The 19,930-nt window shown below is 45.5% G+C and overlaps 1 protein-coding gene across 8 annotated transcripts in view; it reads left to right on the forward strand.

Annotated features, from left to right (window-relative positions):
• Positions 1 to 19,432, forward strand: part of EPN1 (epsin 1) — an 835,995-nt gene extending 816,563 nt beyond the window's left edge. For 6 of the 8 annotated variants that reach the window (XM_069606959.1, XM_069606941.1, XM_069606925.1 and 3 more), the window contains one exon: positions 18,032 to 18,540. In XM_069606959.1, the coding sequence (XP_069463060.1) occupies positions 18,032 to 18,399 (368 nt within the window). In that variant the 3' untranslated portion in view covers positions 18,400 to 18,540. Of the gene's footprint in view, positions 1 to 18,031 lie in introns of all 8 variants that reach the window. The other 2 variants (XM_069606952.1, XM_069606915.1) reach the window with 2 other exon arrangements.
• The last annotated feature ends 498 nt before the right edge of the window (positions 19,433 to 19,930 follow it).

A 19,930-nucleotide genomic window follows, 5' to 3' on the forward strand; every position in this document is an offset into this window, starting at 1 on the left:
GAAACATCACTGGCACCAGAGCGATCCTAGGGCCTGGAGGTCCCTCCACCACAGTTTAGGCCGGTATAGCAAAACAAGAGACACGCATAGCTCTCAACACCGGGTCCTACCGGGTAGCCGAAACAAAACTCTTAGAACCAGTGCAACAGGACAACCCTAAAGAACAACACTGCCACAAAGGGATCAACACGCCCAAGGGCTACTAGCTAACTTCATTACACCACTCGCCCCACCGAGCAACGTAATGGGAAAAGACAAAACCAAAAGACAAACCCTCCAAAGCAAGATGGACCTCTACACGGTTGGACACCTCCAGAGCCCCCCAATCACAAACCCTGGAAAAGAGGGGTCTGGAGAGGAGGAACTCAACATCTCACTGACAGATGTTATGAACGCCATCAACGAGTCAAGGACGTCCTTTGAGGCGAATGATAGGGGGCCTAGCTACGGAGGTGTCCTTTCTACGGCAAGACCTCCACAACATATCCTCGAGAGTGGGAGAAACAGAACATAGAATTTCAAACTCAGAAGGCGTCATTGGACGGATAGGCAAGCAGCTTGCGACCATAACCCAAAAAGAGGCAGAACTGGAAAATAGAGCTGAAGACAGCGAGGAGAAATAACATCTGGATTCTCGGAATTCCCAAAAGAGAAGAGGGCCCCAGTGTCAAGCTCTTCCTGGAAAATTGGCTAGCCAACGTATTTGCACCCAAAAAATTCTCCCAAGTTTTTCTCCATAGAACGCCCCCACAGAATACCAACTGGACGTCCCATTCCCGGCGCCCCACCACGAACAATAATCGCAAAACTTATGAACTTCCGAGATAGGGACACAATCCTCCAGACGGCCCTCTCCTCCGGTCCCTTCACGTACAATGGCCACAGAGTCGACTTCTACTCGGACTATACCAGAGAAGTCCAGAAGGCCTGACAATCCTTCGACTCAGTCAAAAAGAAACTACAATCCCTGTCGCTGAATATGCTCTGTTCTTCCCAGCGCTGCTCAAAGTGCACCATGAAGGAACCACCCATCTGTTCCACACACCAAATGCAGCCTGGGATTGAATGGAAACCCAAATCCTAAACATGCCAGAACACCAAAGATCACTAAGAGAACCCCCGAGACAGACAACCGAGCAAGGCCGACCCTCGGCCACAGCAAGACCCAAGGGACTACAACCAACCTACAATGTCACAAGACAACCCAGTCAGAGAAGGAACTGGATGAGAGTCACCACAAGAATTCCACTCTCAAGGACAGCACAGTACTGAGGGGACCACACACTTACTGAGGGGACCACACACTAGCGGCCGCCATGGGAAGACAGTAACTCACTTGCGGTTGGCGTAAGCTTCCCGCTACCTCCGAGAATGTTTTGGTTACAAGTTAAGAGCCCAGTTGGCACACAGTTGGGGGATGTGGGGGGGGAGTACAGGGAGGGACAGAGGGAGGGTGGGCCACTCACAATCCAACAGTCGCAGCAGACAAACCAAATAGGCACCTTAGAGAGCACTCAAACACGGCACAAGTGCGAACTCATATACGGACTAACAACACCGGATAACTGTCTACTCAACAAGAACACCAGAAATAGTCAGAAACATTGGCCCAATACAGCGCGCAGAACACAAGAACCTTGCCGCATATGCTACACCCTGCAACAACTCCACCCCATCAGATTATGCCTACATGTAATGCCACCACCAGGAACCTCCGGCTCCTGATCTGGAATGTGAACGGGCTGGGGAACCGAATCAAACAACGCCTGGTCCTGCAACTTCTGAATAGGCACACGCCAGACATAGCATTCTTGACCGAGACGCACCTAGCAGGCTCAAACTGCCCTTTCTTCAAACGCACAAACTACCAAACGGCCATCCATGCCGGCTACAACATGGGCTCCCTTGGCGTACTAATACTAATTAACAAAAATCTCCCCTTCCACCTAACGACTGTCACCCAGGACGTGAGTGGCAGATACACATACACCACAGGGACATTATGGGAACAATCCATCTCACTGCTAGCAGTATATGCGCCGCCAACTCTACTACCCGTGCTGCTCTCTGATATCTCCCCCATGATCACTCGGGATTCATCGGAAACTCTGGTCATGGGAGGTGACTTCAAGGTTATGAACGTAGAAATGGACCGCACACATCTACGGGGAAGAAACCTGGCCACAAACACAAAACTAGCCGCATTCACAAGTGCCTTAGGCCTGCAGGACGCTTGGCGCACTGCGCATCCAGACCGTAGAGAATACTCATACCACTCTGGAGCCCACGCCTCACTTTCCAGATTGGACTATTTCTTCATCCCATCCATAGATACACATAAAATATGGGAAGCGCATCTACTCCCCAGAGGAATCTCTGACCACTCCCCTCTGATAATAGAAATCGGGATCTCCAGACCAAACTCCCGTACCCCCCCACCCCCCATATTGGCGCCTAAACAATTACTACCTGATATTCCTGGAACTGATCGAAAAGATTCAAGAGACCACCAAAACATACTTTGAACTGAACACAGGGTCTGTAGCCGATCTGGGTACCCTATGGGAAGCCTATAAAACAGTGCTAAGGGGTAACATCATCTCTTGGTCAACCGCGCACAAGAAAAAGCACCTTGCCGCGTTACACTAAGCCGAACAGCAGGTCCAAAGCACAGAAGAAGCCCACCTAGCACAAAACACGCCTGATGCACACCGGGCACTAACACTAGCGCAGAAACGCTTCCAAAACATAGCCCTGGACAATGCCAGGCAGGCGCACAGAGCCCTACGCACTAGAGTATATGAGACTGGGGCTAGAGCCGGCAAAATGCTGGCATGGCTAGAACGCAGGGATGAAGGCCACAATCATGTTAGACAACTCTGCAGTGGCGACTCTGACCCACTAACAGCGGACAGAGACATAGCAGAGGGCTTCGCCACATACTACACTAACCTATACAGGACACACCCTGCTCCCCCATAGACACATCGATATTGGACAGAATCACCCTCCCCACTCTTACCACGGAGCAGCAGTCCCTCCTCGACAAGGAGTTCACCGAAGAAGTGAGTGCAGCCATGTCAGGACTCCAGCCTGGGAAATCCCCAGGCCGAATGGTTTCCCAACAGAAATCTGGCAGAGGATAGGGGCAAATGAGATCGCCCCCACACCTACTGCACGTGTACCGAAATGCGCGAGACCAGGGCTCCCTGTCACCGGACCTCAGAGAAGCCACTATAATAGTGCTACCCAAGGCAGACAAACCCCCCAAAAACTGTGGGTCGTACAGACCCATCTCCCTTATAAACGGCGAAACAAAACCTTAGCGAAGGTCTTAGCCGACCGACTACAATTGTTTTACTTATAACTGGAGGGACAGCCCTAAAGTCGGACAGGATATAGTGGGCTGAGAGTTCAAAATATATGTACATTGGGTGGTCCTGTCCTCCCAAATTCAATGCTGCAAACCATTTTAAACAGTAAATGATTTAACCTTCCTAGGTGCCCCATGCATTGGTAGAATATCCATATCATGAGGTGAAGAAACAACCGTCAACTATGTTTGGTTTTGTGGTAGCCTTTTTATTACTTTTGTGGCTATTCTTATGAGTTTTACTTAAAAAGCATTCAAATGGAATCAAATGATTGGGTTAAAAGAGAAAAAGAGAAAACACAGAAAAACACCATGATTTTAACATGACATAACTAGGTCAAGGACTGGTCAGAAACTGTGTGTATAAACGAAAGAAGAAGTTAACAGTACTAAGGTTCAATTCTTCACAGGTCTGTATATACAATGGACAGTGACTCCTTATGTTTATAAGGAATGAACTAGAGGTATAGACGATATTGCTTCATAATGATCACAACCTCATAGTGTCAATGCTGTAAGGTATTGTATTCAATTACTGTTTTTTTTCATACAATCATACAGACCAATAAAATTAACAAAACAGCAAATCCTTTTGATGTAGGGCACTGGTATTTAGCCCTAAAAGGGCTAATATAGACAGTGGTAGTTATATCTGTCTATATTGAAGTGATACCAGTCTCTCTTGGTCGTGGATCAGCCTCCGCTGGCCATCATTTCCAACCACTTCAATATAGACAGATACAACTACCACTGTCTATGTTAGCCCTTTTAGGGCTAAATACCAGTGCCCTACATCTGGCACTGGTATTGGCATGTTTGAGTGACAGCTAGGACTGATGAATGCGGGGGTTTCTGCATAAAAGCAGGGCTTTGGGGACTGGAACTTGAGAAGTCGCCACAGGACCTAAAGAATCCGAAGAGAGAGAAGCTGAGCCGACCTGCAATGACGACACCACCGGTGGAGCCCTGCTGAACCGACTCACCACTTTCCGACGACAGAGAAGATCTTCATCCTGGAGAGTCTTCTTCCTTTGAACTGGTGGGGTTAACCAGTTCGCCCTCTTTTCGCCTTCCTGGATCGTCTCGTGGTCGAATCGCCTGTGCCAAGCACCCCGGCGGCCGGATAGCCACGCTTCACCACTACCGCGAATAAAAGGGTAGTACCTTTTAACCGGGAAACTCCGCGGCTGGTTTCTTCCCTGGCAGTGCAACGACCTTCAGCTTTCCTTCACGTCGAGATCTTCTCTTCCCCTGGACAAAGCACCGACTTGCACCCGCTGCCAGGAACAACTGCCCCCGCTGGAGCTTTCTCACCATTTCAGGTACTGTGTCCCGCCTGGTCGCCCTTGCAACAGACTGTTCAAGGTGTCCCGTAAATCCTTGACTCTCTGTCCTGGGGTGACCTGGGACCTGTTAACTAACTTTTCTGTCCAACTCCTTTTGAACTATCTGCAAAGACTTTTTAAAGTGTACTTCAACTTTGTGATCTTGGGCACATTCCGCCTTGCTCTCTCCAAGTGTGGGCCTGGCCTATGAACTTTCTTGCTCTGCAGTAGACTCTGCCTTTCTTGACTTGCTGTGGTTCTTTTAAAAGTGTTGGTATTGTGTGTTTTCCTAATTCTGCCTTTTCCCTCCCTTTGTAAATAATTATTGGAGTGCCATCTTGGTTAAGCGCTCACCTCTGTTGATCATAAGTGGTGTTCTTTTCCTAAGACTCGTCGAATATTTAATCAGGGAGCTGTATATATTTCTAGTGACTGTGTTTGAACTTGCTTGACATATTAGTGCCAGTGTATTTTTACAAGTGTGTTTTTAAATAAATAATTATATATACATGGAATATTCCCTTTTGTGTTAAAGATATTAAATATATCATTGTGAAAAGCTCTCCATCCAGGGCCCCCGGGCCAAATTTGCTCTGCAAAAGGGTTATGAAAGAGAAAGCTAACTTATAGGCCAAAATGCTATTTTTCTTTTTTAAAGACATCATAAAGAAACATATAATTCCAAATAGCTGGAGAATGTCTTACGTAGCCCCAATTTATAAGAAAGGGGACAGGGCTTTACCAACTAGCTATAGGCCAATAGCCCTTTTGGATGTTGACTCCAAAATATTTGCAAGCCTAGTTTTAGAGAGTATTCGGAACTGGATGGATCTGTGTAATATTCTGTCGCCCTTTCAGTTTGGCTTTAGAAGGAATGTAGGTACTGATGCAGGAGGTCTTTTAATAAATATTATGCAAAGAGCGGCATGGACCCCCGGAGATCTTCCTATCTATTTGGCTTCAATTGATTTAACATCTGCTTTCGATTTAGTCAATATTGTGGACAAAATTAACACACCTTGGGATGCTTGATTCTCTATTGTCAATTGTATACAACATGCACCAGGACTCTAGAATTAAGATCCGACTTAGTATGGAAGAAATAAGGGCTAAAAATGGACTTAGGCAGGGCTGCATATATGCGCCAACTTCATTCAATTTATACTTCTCCGATATAGGAGAGAGTTTTAAAAAATTGGTTGAAAATTCACCTAACGTGGAGTGAACTAAGATCCAGTGGACTGCCTATGCAGATGACGTGACTCTCTATGATCACACACTCATAGGCCTCCAACGACTCTTTACTGCTTTTAAAGAATACATTATCAAAAATGCACTAAAGATGTATTATTCAAAACAACGATTGTTTGTCAAATAAGAAAAAACAAAAAATGAACACTCTATTTCTAAATCATGAAAAATTGCCAACAAGGAACGTAATAAGATATCTAGGCTACCCAGTTTTTGGAAACAAGAACAAGGCAAACTTTAGGGCTTTATTGGAATCGAAAATCACTCCTATGGTTTCTCAACTACGTAAAGTTGATGGAAAAATATGGTAAATTCTCTTTATTGCCCTGTATTCGCCTGTATAAAAACAGAATAGTGCCTCAACTGTGCCATGGACTAGAACCGTTATGGTGCCGGATGAAAGTAACTGCATTTGAATCCAAAATCGTAAAAACGATGGTATGTTGCTTGCCAAAATGCGTGCCTTTGGTAGCATTAAGATATGAGCTTGGCTTGCATTCTATTAGAATGGCGCAGAATGGCCCTATTCAGGAAGCTGTTAATTAGCAAAAATACTACTCTATAGGATATAATGGGCAGAGGCATTAGGAGTGGCGCTCCTACATCAAAGTACCTCAGGGACATGTTGGAAGAAGCAAATGAAATTCTGGACAAACTAGGGATCCATAGAGATACACTTATTACAAACCCAATGAAAATAAAAAAACTCTTGCTTCATTCTGATTGGAATTCAACTGTCCAAGAGGTTAAGATGACTCATTTATATAACCATATGGTCTCGGAATATAAAAAAATGGGGGAGCCTGCACCATATCTATTAAAATTTCCCGATAAAACCTGGAGACATGAGTATGAGATTCCGTTTCAATGTGCTAGGTACGGGACAAATAGTAGATATTAGAAGTGGTCAGAGTAAGGGATATTCCTTTTGTAGATTTTGTAAACAAAAGGAAAATCTGGAGACCTTGGAGCATCTACTGACCAGGTGTAACGGACTTAGGAACCAACGTATTAGTCACTTTAGCATGTATGTACCAAATACAGAATGTGTTGATTTAGAGCTTTTGTGGCTCGATATGTTACACGGTAAAAGAATCAAACTACAGATTTCCGTAGTCAGATTCTTCAAAAACTATTGTTGTCTTTAAATAAAGGGTAAATGGCCTATTCTACAGGGCAAGCGATCAAGCATTTAGTGTAATTTTTATGAATGGAAAGTATCAGGATATGTTATAAGGGACATTCAGAATTTGGGTAAACAAATTTTATCTTTTTTTCTTTTAACTGTACAGTGTTGTAAAAACTGAATTATAGGTGGAAAATATGAATTTCGTATGGAGGAAAATGTTATGTAAAACTTGTATTAATTATGCTGTTTTTAAACCACAAAGAAATCATTTGTAAAAGTTACTATGTAACTATAAACAAATAAAAAATAAAAAAATAATAATAATTATATACTTTTATACCCAAGCTCTGGTCAGGCTTTGCTTGTGCCACTGTATTTTTGTACCTAATGTGTATACCCTATATACTGCCTAACTCTTCTTGAGAGAAGTCTGACTGCTCAGCCACAACTACCAGGTAAATCTGGGTAGTACAGACAGCTACCAGTTGGGTTTACTGCCAACACCTGTAGTCTTCAACTTTTTGCAGTGGTCCCTAAGGGAACTGCACAGGTTTCTGCCTAACAGTCATTACATCCCTGATCCACCCAGACCAATGTGGCTTTATGCCACAGAGGTCAACCCGAATGAATTTATACAGATTACATTCTGCTTTAGAAAGAGCAGACAGGCTCCAGGGGCCGCTGGCACTACTGGCTATTGACTTCGAGAAAGCCTTCGACTCGGTACACCGGGAGGCCATGTGGCAAATAATGCTCCGCATGGGATTCGGTCACCAATTCATGACATGGGTAAAACTCCTCTACAACTGCCCAAGGGCAAGAACTACAATAAACGGCTGGCGGTCAGAACCCTTCACCATAAGGCGGGGCACAAGGCAAGGATGTCCCCAATCAGCTATGATTTTCACATTAGCAATAGAACCCCTTGCAACACTGATGAGGGAGTCAGAGCTATGGGAAGACAGGGTCTCATTGTATGCAAACAACCTATTAATCTATCTGAAGGACCCGGCACACTCAAGCCCCGCAATCACACAAATGCTAGAGGAATATGGAGCATTCAGTGGTCTACGCATCAACTGGTCCAAATCTATACTATTTCCGATAGGGAGGACAAAAGACACTGCCCTGGAAAACTGCCTATACCGAGTTGAAACAACACAATTGAAATAACTAGGCATACAGATCACAAATAATCTCACAAACTACATACCCGTAAACTTACATCCCATTACAACAAGATTCGTAGAGGACACGCAGCACTGAGCATCACTACCACTAACCCTACTAGGCAGAGCGGCCCTTTTCAAAATGATTGCCCTACCTCACTTCCTGTACATCCTACAAAATGCCCCATTATATATTCCAACGCTTGAGTTCCAGAAAATCGACCAAGCCCTCCGGAAACTGCTGTGGTGCGGCGATCGCCCACAAATAGCACTTGCCACACTCCAAAGATCCATACGGGAGGGAGGAATCGGTCTGACCTAGACTACAAACATACTATTGGGCCAGCCAGTAAAAGACATGCTACATGGGGACGCAACACTGCCACATGTCAAAGCTATAAATGCTAACAAGGAACTGCCCTGCCTCATACTCCTATACCGCAACCTGAACAGAGCAGCTCCCCGTCAGTGTTAACACACCTGTCACGAATCTGAACAGAAACACACAAATACATGGATTGGGACATGAAACTAACTCCTGAGCAACCACTGTGGAACAATGGATACCTCCCAGAAATTAACAAGCTGCCTAGATGACCTGCCTAGGCTACACAAGGAATCACGAGGATCAAAGACATCATACAGGAAGGCAAGATGGTCACATTCGAAGCTTTACAATCCGGCTACTTTCTCCCACCAACAGAACAATACCACTACACGCCAATAAACACGCAATACGAGCTCATCTCCCGGACATGACCAATATGCCGCAGTACACCCCGATGGAACGCAATATATTCCCGGAGCAAATCAAACACAGTCACCTCAATCATGTACAATATGATTACCTCCTTCCCCACAAAGGAACTATCCAGCCTTAAAGCCAAATGGGAACGAGATGTAGGTGCACTACAACCAGAAGACTGGATAACCGCACTGATGTACCCTAGGGAGGCCGCAATTTCATCCAGACTCCGGCTCGTACAGCTAAAGATCCTACAACGAACCTACTATCCGAGAATGGCCCTCTTCCGATGGGGTAAAATCTCAGACCCACAGTGCTTACGCTGCAAACTGGATGAAGGCACCTTCTTCCACATTCTCTGGCAATGTGCTCACATACAACAGTTTTGGCAGGCATGCTGCGAAGAGCTTTCTAGGATCATGGGCAAAACAGTACCGAAAGAACCAAAGCAACCAGTGTTGGGGGTGGAGGACGAGAGAGATTTGACAAGATACGAAAAGTTATTTCTGTCAAATGCCACGGTAATACTCAGAAGAAACATTGCACAGTTATGGGGCTCAGAAGTCACCCCCAGCTTTGATCAATGGGTTACGGACATGGACATATGTGCCGCAATAGAACACAAGTTTTACACCGCAAGAGGCAGCCCTGACAAAGCAAACAAAATATGGCAAAAATGGGAAGACTCACACTGACCAGGATAGGACCTAGTCAGGTAAATGCAGACACGTGTACATTGCGAAACAGGAAAACACCAAAAGAACATTGCCCAATACTGACAGTGACTCTGTGCTCTAATCTGCGCTGTTGTTGCCCGAGATGCAAAGGGAGTTGGGGGGGGTTTATGTAGTGACTTTCAGTAACTGTACGTTTAATGTTTGTGAAAAACCAATAAAATTGTTTGATTAAAAATGTTTTTTTTTTTAAATGATTGATCATGCAGGTTGATTTGTTTTCTCTCCTGCAAAGTAATCTTTTTTTTTTTTATTGGCTTGTGTTTTTTTTGTTCTCTTATTAACTTTTGTTTAATTCACATGGTATTTTGAGTATGCAAAGTGTTTCATATATTACGTTTCATTTTAGTGTAAACTGTAAATTGTTAAAGGCTTCTCCTCTCCAGCGCTTTGAGTCGAGACCGATGAGAGGTGTCACGACCACCCAGCCTGTGCCAGATCTACCCGACTTTCTCGGCACTACGACCTTATTACTCACTGGTCAGGTGATGTATTGTGGAAACAGATGAAGAGCGAGTCCACTTAACGGACAACGCGAACCGTGTGGTGTAGCCCACCATAGTTTGGATCGAACCGCATTTACAGCTAAACTCCCAGCCCGTCTGGTGCCATTTCAGTGATTGTTAACTGAAGGTGATCGCCTCCGTGGAGGATCCACAAAGATCACATGCTTGAAACTGCTAGTGAGGTCTCCTAACTCACCAATGGGGGAACTATCACACAGGGAGTCTCGTTTTCACTCTAGGAAACATTAGTACACGCCCCTGATGAATTTCCCTTTACTGTGTGTGTTTGGAATGAGTGAGAAATGAAACATGTTGGGTTGAATGGGAGTGAAGGAGTGTGAGATTTAGTGTCCAATCGAATATAGTATAGTTTGATATTGGTCAACTTTATTCATTTTCGTGTGACGTTAGATAGTGATTTTTTCATTTATCGTTGTTTTGAAACCTGAGTTATCATGGTTGATTTACACTTTCTTTCCCTGTCTACTTTCTGTTGTGTTTCCATTTTTGCAATTTGTATCATATTGTGTTGATGAATTGTAATAACCTTTGATGGTGCTGATTTTTAATTATTGTTAACTGCAAAAATAAAAAGTATATGTTAATATTTTGTCTAATGTGTATGGTACAGTGCTAAGCCTGTTAGTTAGCTTCCTAATAATCTTTAAGGGTTGTTACAACCTTTTACTGAGGCCTGTTATAGTGCGAGTTGGATGCTTCACCTGTGTGACTACACTGTCCACCAAACCTGATGTATATTATGTGTAGATTTACCTAAGTAAGGGGGTGAGTTTGGTTGAGCAGTATACATTTTCCCCCTTCCTCTCTCTCTGTGTTGGATTGAATACATTTTAACCAATAAAACAAAAAACAAAAATGTGATTTCTTAATCTTCTATTGCTGTGAAATTGAGTCTTGTATCCAAGGCCATCTTAAGCATTTTTGGTTCCCAGTGCACGGACATCTTTGGGGCCCCCCTCCACCAAAGGAATTAAGGGGTCAGGAATACTGGTCGCGCCCCCCACCCGTCATGCTCACAACGTATAGGTTGATATGCTGTCTCGCAGCATGATAAGCACGTTTACTCCCTTTAAGTCCCCTTGCCCTCTTCATTCTTGCACTAATCAGAATGATAAACCAGTAGCATTTGAAGACCGGCAGTCTACAAAGGGGTTACTGTTCTAGTACATACAGGATATTTTTTATCAATAGCATCCAGGAAGGTATGCAGCCTGTAATATTAATGCGGGACTGTATGTAAAAGGTGCATGTAACCCATAATAGACAGAGAACTCACATTAGCTGCCTTACAGAATGCAAAAGTTCTCAAGCATGGATAGAGGAGACCAATTGGAAGGAAGGAGAAAGCTACACATACCATAGCATGGATAGTGCATGCAGATTAGAAGCCACCAGGAAGGTGTCTTTATCCAGACAGAGATTTGAAGTGGGATATGGTTTTCAAATAGTGTTGCCATTAGATATCAAAGGAACAAATGCCTGTGGTGCGTGATATAAATATGCTCACTATTAAAGTGGAAGCAACTCTATAGCCAATGAAACCACGATTAAGGCTTTTATGAAGATTGTACCATGAGAAGCACATCACTCTGAAGGGCTGACCATTTTGAAAGGTTTAGGGACTGGCATTATTGAGAGGCTAGGCAATACAAGATTAAATGAGATGCACAGGATCACACATTGGTGAAGGGGTTAAGCTGGGATTTGTGCCAACTCTGCAATTTCTGCATTTGAACAGTTTCTTTTCCAGTTGTTACCATGAACTAAAACAATCTAATTTTATAAAAACAGACTTGGAAAGTACACAAATCACATTACCAAACATGACCATTTTTAAACAAAATACTATAGAATGGTGTTATGCAAAATGGGAATGATTCTAGCTTCATTATCTCCATCATCAAGGGAAGTATATAAGTACCAGCATACCAATCGATGTGATATAACAAAAACAATTTTTTGTGTCAAACAAGCAGACCTTAAAATATGCTTGCCTGAGGCCTGCTTGGAAACATCTGATCCACTCTCTTCTGTCTACCTTCCCTTCCACCCAAATGGCCTACATAATAAGAAAGATCAAATAATGGGATAAACGATAACAACAGCATGCAAGAAGGCAAACCTCACAGAAGACAGCACAGTAATGTAAGATATATCAGATGATTTGACCAGGATCACTCTATAATCCACTGGCAAATCTAGGATACAAGTATGAACAGTTTAATTCCATAGTCTTGAATTTGGATACTTTCTCACCTCTTGGACTAACAGTTTATGCCATCGTGGGAGGCGATTGCCTAGGTTTTACAACACCCCATCTGCACAAACCAGTTTCTAGATCTTCACCATACAGATGAATCCTCTATTCAGGATTCTCAAACTTAGGTGTTGTCTCGTCTGCTTGCTCCCTACCCTGTGCCCTTCCCTAGTGTTCTCCCCTTCCCTCTCCCTCCCACCTTTCTCCTCACCCCTCCTACTCTATTGCGCTCTCTGTCTCTATCTTTTCTAACTGATTCTCTATTGACTATCCTGTCCTCCTCTGGTAGGAAGAAGTTTAAAAAGGATATCCTGGTCTCCAACCCAAGCCCCCCTATCGCTGACACCTATACCAGTGCCTCCTCTAGGAAAACACTCACCGACATTCTCTTTGTGGTTCCCTCACCAGATCTATGGACCCTGCATATGGTCTCTGCGCTCTCTCCCTTCTCTTCCTCTCAATGGTGGCACCCGGTGGGATGCCCTCCTGGCCTCCTTCCAATCCTCCAAGGTCATCATTAATGTTTATGGGAATGGCACTGTCCAGGTCCAAGGCCCTCAGGCCAACCTTTTCCTCTTAGATAGACGTTTCCCACGCCTCATCAATCTCCTTTCTTCTCCTGCTGTCCCCTCTCCCCACTCCACTGCTTTCTCGCCTCCCCCTGCTACCACCTCCTTGGCTACCTTGCCCTCTCCTTCCCTTTCTGCCCCCCCCTCTCAGGCTCCTTCTACACCTCTGCAGGGCGTACCTCTGATCTGTACCCCGCACCCCCCACGGAAGACTTTCAAGGATGGCAACCTTCTCCACATTGCCATTCTTAACTCTCGCTCAACTGTCACACGCCTCCGACATCTGCCGCCTTCTTGAGGAACTTGACCTCGATGTCCTTGACATGGTTCACGGCCAGCTCTGTCGCAAGCTTTGACACGCTCATCCCCGACGGCTACACAATCCTCTCCGCGCCCAGGTCCAACCGCTCCGGCGGGGGTGTAGCCCTGATTTTCCCAGAGTGGATTCCTGCCTCTGTCATTCCTATGCAGGCCTACCCCTCTTTTGAATGCCTCGTCTGCAGGCTCTCCCTGTCTCCTAGCCATTACCCTAAAGTGGCTACTATCTATCGGCCATCCGGTCAGATCTCCCCCTTCCTCTTTGAGTGGGCGGACCTCTCCTGGTCACGACCACTGAACTACTCCTTCTTGGAGACTTCAACATCCACCTGGATGCCTCCTGTCCTCTCTCCGAACTCTTTCTGACCTCTGTGACTCTCTCTCACTCTCTATTCTCCCCTCTGGCCTGACTCACTCTGCAGGGCACACTCTGGATGTTCTGTCCTGATCTCATCCGACCTTCCCTTTTGTGCCCCTCTCACCACTCCTCTCTCCTGGAGTGATCACTTTCTCTTTTCCTCCCATCGCTCCCTCCCCACCCATCAGGCCAAGCCACTTCCATCACTGCCACCCACCTTCTCGGTCATCCGGCCCATGAAGCGCGTTTCAATTGAGGCTTTCGCCGCCACTTTCTCACCCCCCGCTCCCCTTTGGCTGACTTTCACCCTGATTTAGCCCTTTCCATGCTCCACTCTGCTATTTCTGATACTCTAGATATTCTTGCCCCTGTCATGAGAATTTGCCTGAAGCCCAAAGTCAAGTGCAACTCCTGGTACGACTCAGACCTCTCCACAATTAAGCGCAAGTGCAGGGTGGCCGAGAGGAAATGGCGTGCTTAATGTACATCCTCTGACAAACTGGCCTGACGCCTGCTCCAACGGCAATACCGGCTCTCTGTCCTCACCAAGAAGAGAGCTCATATCCAAGCCTGCGTCTCTGCGGCATCTAACAACTCGGCTGAACTCTTTAAAATCTGCAAGGAACTGGCCAATCCTGCTGCAGTCTCCACCTCTCCTGTCCCTTCCCAGACCCTCTGCACGGCACTGGCTTCTCACTTCATCTCTAAAACTCGGGACAACCTGTCCTCCCTTTCCTCCTCTGCCCTCCCTTCCTCTACCCCCTGCTCTTCCTCTGGCCCTTCTGCAGCCACCTCTCCTCCCTCCTTCTCTGCCTTTCCCCTGTTCTCCGCTGATGAGGTTTCTAGACAAGTCTGATCTATGAAAGTCTTGTCAAAACAGATCCACCCAAGTTCCTCCAAAACCATCAAGGACCACATTGACTCCCTGGCTCCTGCCCTGGCCGATTTCTGCAACCACTCCTTCGCCACTGGAGTCTCCCCCCCCCCCCCCCTGAACTCTTGTGCACCCTCTTCTTAAGAAACCCTCTGCTGACCCCTCCTGCCCGATCTCCATCACTCCCTTCCTGGGCAAAACGCCTAGAAAAGCTGGCCATCTCCCAGCTTAATCTCCACACTGAAACTGTTGGTTGTCTTCATGACCATCAGTCTGGCGTCAGAGCTGCCAGAAGCACAGAAATTGCTCTCCTGAATACCCGTGAAGACCTGCTCTCCAACCTTGATTCTAATACCCCCTATGTCCTCATCTTGCTTGATCTCGCCTCTGCCTTTGACACGGTCAACCACGCCATCCTGCTCAATGTCTCTGTGATAACTTGGGTATCACCAGTCAGGCCCTGGATTGGCTGACCTCTTTCCTAATGACCTCTGCCTTAATGCCAGTAAGACTGAGATTCTCCTGTTCGGCACACTGACTTCCCCCTTTCCTGTCACACTCTGGCTGCACTCCCTTGGCCCTCCTCCTGCTCCCACCTGTGAGGCTAAAAACCTCGGCGTCTTCTTCGACTCTACACTCTCCTTCTCTCCTCACATCTGACGTCTCTAAGAAGTCACACTACCAACTCCACCTCCTCCGAGGTATTCTTCCTTTCCTCTCCTTCCCCCAGAAGCTCACTGTCATCAGAGCGCTAGTTCTCTCTCTAGGCTGGACTATTGCAACAGCCTCTTTCTAAATCTGCCTGCCTCTACTCTCCGCCCTCTGCAACTCATCCAAACAGGACTGCGAGTCTTGTCCTTGGCCTCAGGCCCAGGGATCTTAACTCCCCAGGACTGAAATCTCTGCACTGGCTGCCAGTGGCTGCGAGTATTACGTTCAAAACCCTTTGCATTGTCCACAAGGCCTTCTTGGTCCTGGGGCCCTCAATATCTTCAACTCTCTCTTCCTAAATATCTTCCTTCTCGAGCTCTTTGCTCATCCGCCTCCAACTCCCTCAGGGTCAGTCGCTTCTCCAAGCAACGTGTTGGTGGTAGATGTTTCTTCGGCTGGAGCCTCCCTCTGGAACAGCCTCCCTGAAACTTGAGGAGAACCATCTCCGGGTCCGGAAGCACCTCAAAACCTTTCTCTTTGCTTCTGCTTTTTCTCCTCCTCTCCCCTGCTGACCTCCTGGTTGAAACAGAAACTGCACTGGTTACCTGGCCACCCTCTGATTTCGGGCTCAGGTCCCTCCCACACCAGTCGCTCAAGCCTGCACTGCCTGCCCGGCAACCCACACACTATGAGACTGTTTCTGTATCCATACAGTCCCACTACCAGCACTTGACACCCATCGTCTGCACTTTCTTGCACTTGCCACCTGCTGGCCATTATTTTTACTTTTGTTATTATTCTATTCCCTTGTATTGCACTGTCCCCTCCCCTCCCCCTGCACTTTTCCCCTTCCCACATCTCATGCACTTACGCGATCTGAATGACACCTGGCCTAGTAGATCATTGTCTGTCCTCCCTTTGTTCCCCCTCCCTTGCCTCGTCACACCTTGATACGCTTGTGTATAGGCGCGTTATAAATGCAATATATCATATGTTTGTTTTTATAGCAACCCCTATTTGTTGCAGGTACTTTGCTGGTAATAGCAGATGTTGTTCTGCAAAACAAAGTAGACATGCAGACAGGTTTATAAACTTCAGACATAGGAAAGGCTCAGCCCGCCTTGTTGGAATGTGATATTCTAATTTTACATATGAACACATATCTCTGCAATGGGTACTTCACGCACTGAGCTAACCTCTGAACCATTTTGGCACTCAGTATCAATATGCATTTCACCATTGCCTATTGCACATTATCAAAATACTTCCCACAGGAAGGAAAGAATGCTACAGCGTTTTATCCCGTAAGGAACACACAAACTATGTATAGCACAGGGAACACAGAAAGCAATACATGATTAATTGATCAAGGCAGAATGTACTTGTCAAAACAGAAAGGCAATGGGGTTTAGATCCTCAGCAGCAGCCCATACAATATCCTGACGTGTGCTATTTAAGACTGGTGAACAATGGAATCTTACTACTTCAAATCAGGCAGCCTTGTGAGGCCCCCCTCCAAGGTGGGGGGCCCTGAGCAAGTGCCCCTTTTACCCTCCCATAAAAACGTCTCTGCTTGTATCAATCGAATACCCCTAGTACACTATCTTTGTTGAAGTTCACAATTAGAAATGTACATGGTATATGGATGGTGTCCAAGTTCTTTATCTACTGAAACACATTATACATGATTGTTGCATGTGCAAACACATTTCTTCACGACTTTCATAAATACCTATGGCCTCACCCTGTACTTTTTTATGGGACATGAGGGCTAGTGTCGCGTCCTCATTCACAAGGTTGCTGCCACTTTCAACCTTTGCAGGTTCCTTTGACGCAAACCGTCAAGGTGTGGATTCAAACTTGAATATAGATATCGCAGCCAGGTGGGGATGGTCCGAGCCAGTGCAGTGTGTGGCTACTTCTAATACACTCTTGGTAGTAACCTAGGGGTGTGCAGGGTTACTTCCATAAGCAAACTTGGGGGCGTGTAATCGGTCTGTGAGGGTCTTAGCGTCCCCTATAGGGCTTAACATTCACTTTCTTGATGGTTACAATAATTGTAAACTGACATATGTTTCAGAGATATTGCGTGGATGGTCAGTTAAAAACAGCTATTTTTGTTTGTAGTGAAAAGTACAGCAAAAATAACCTTATTTTCCATCCATAAAAATAATTTTGTTGATCACCTGTCTGCGCTACAATGAGGATGAAAGTAAATACATTTCTATGCAAACAAAGAAAACGTAGAGATGTGGAAGTGAAGGATGACGGGGATGTTAGCCTTTGTGTGGGTATTTTTCTGATAAAAAAGCCAATTTAAATTGTCGTATTTAGTGAAAGGCATGTAAAAAAAAGTCTGTCTTTCAAGTCGCTTGAATACATATTTTAAAAGGATTTCACACACTTTATAACTGATCACGCGATTCAGTTCATTCAAATTGGTAATACGAGAGTACCGTATGGTCTGTTGCAAGTTACTGGTAAGCAAATTTTAGCTTTGAATATGCATATGAACCTTTACAGCAAAGTGCTACGTAGTAGAATATCCACGGTGCTTGTTTTCCTCCCTCCAACCATGCCACGTTTGGTATTTGCTGATTTTCCTGCATCGTGTATCGCCCCTTCTTTTTCTCTTCCCCCTCCTCTCGTTTCAAAGTTCCTGCTCTTTTTGCGTGCATTGTTTACTTCTCAGCTACAGGTTGGACTTTACAGTTGTCTTGGCCACTCATATCATGTTTCCTTGCTTTTCAGGAGCAGTCGCCTCTTCTGCAACCAACCCATTCCAGCCTTCCCAGCAAACGACACTCACCTTGAATCAGCTTCGTGCCAGTCCTGTAATGTCTCTCGGACAACCTGTCAGCCCTGCTCCCTCTGCAATCCCCTTCAGCTCGGTCTCTCCCATGATGTCCATGTCCCCCATGGCACCTGGAATGCCCCTGGCATCTGTGCCTCCTATGGGCAGTATGCAACAGATCGGTGCGCTCCCTCAAATGCAAGGCATTCCCGTTGCCACCATGGGCATGCAGATGATGCCACCACAACAGATGGTAACACAGCCAATAGTCCCAAATGCCTTGTCTGCACAAACTGTGGCCAGCACTAACCCATTCCTCCTATAATGAAGTTTCCAAGTCCGAGAAGCTGGATTTTGATGTGAAGTAGGGAACACAATGGGGCAAGTGGTAAAAAGGGAGGGGGAGTAACAGAGCTGTGACGGTCATAAAAAGGGTCCCGTTCCGCACATGCTAGCCATTCACTTCTGAATTCCTCAGCTCCCCGACAGCCACAGAGCCACTATGAAAAGCAAACGCACCTGTGCCAGACACCTTGAACAGAATTTCATATCCCGAGGAATGGTCGATGTGGGATTGTTCCTTAAGGCTCTAGTCCCAATCTGTGAACACAATCCGACAGTTTGCTAGTACATCTGCTTTGGCCATCCATTGGGGAACAGGATGTGTATGTTCAAGTCTCAGATTGGAGAGCACCGGCGAGCTAAAATAAGATGAACCTGAAGTTTACCAAGAGGGCCTGTGTTTCATAGAAGGATACAAAGTTGCCAGAATCAAGGCTGCTTTTTGAGGTGATGAAAGATCCTCTGCCAATGTATATTCTAATTGACTATGATTTTTCTGCATTTCCAATTGGAAGTGGGTGGGAAGGCGTGCAATTGCAACAGTGCTTGGGGGTTGCTTGGGTGACTGTTGCACAGCTGATTTTTGAAACCCTGCCTAAAGGCATCGCGTACTTAAAGGAGAAATGGACATTCCAGAGTGTGTAAGGTTGAATGCACATTAATACCATCTCAAATTCGAAATGTCATCTTTCTGTGATTCCAACATTTGTAGAAGTTCAGTTTCTACACTGATTCAATTTCTTCATAAGCTTATATTTCTGCTGATTCAGAAGGCTTGTTAGAACTGTTCTTTCAGCTTGGGAGTGATAATAAAAACTGCAGTGCATTCCCCAGAGCCCAGCAAGCAAAGTATGCAGTCAGTTGCAACATAGTTTCCTTGCACCAGATTAGTAGCGTTTAATGTGCTCACCTGCACAGTTGTATGATGTTCAAGGGGGTGAAGTTGGAATACCCGATGTGTCGGTTCTCTTTAATAATTTAAAGGTGATCCTTCTAATGAACATTATGATGTGCCACACGAAAGATTGAGATTTTTGAGTCTGAGGCAACAGTTTTGACTGGTGATATTGCATGGCAAGCAGCATTGGGCTTGGTCAGATGGGGTTTCTTTGGTGGCAGTTGCTCCTTTCCGGTGAGTCAAGGGAGGCGTGGCTATTATTAGACATCAGGATTGAGACGCAGCTTCATCAGCCTGCAAGACTACTTACGAAAAGGGAGTTCCTTAAAATGCGGTCCTACGGAAGTCTGCTTGATTTAAAGGGAATTCTGCACGCGCATAAGATCACTTATAAAGTGATTTATTTGTTTGCATCATTTGGGAACTTTAAAGAATGGCACTCTAAATGCAACGGTTGCCAATGCAATGACTTTGTCAATTAAAAAAAACATAAAAAATGGCGCCATTTTCATCTGCGATCACAATCCAGACTACAACCAAGAATAAAGTAAAACATCATTATTCGAATGATGATTGAAACACCATAGTTTGTTAGCTCAGATCCAAACTTTGAATT

This window comes from Ambystoma mexicanum, chromosome 1p (assembly GCF_040938575.1).
Source record: "Ambystoma mexicanum isolate Mex_15411 chromosome 1p, UKY_AmexF1_1, whole genome shotgun sequence".
Taxonomy (NCBI): Eukaryota; Metazoa; Chordata; class Amphibia; order Caudata; family Ambystomatidae; genus Ambystoma; species Ambystoma mexicanum.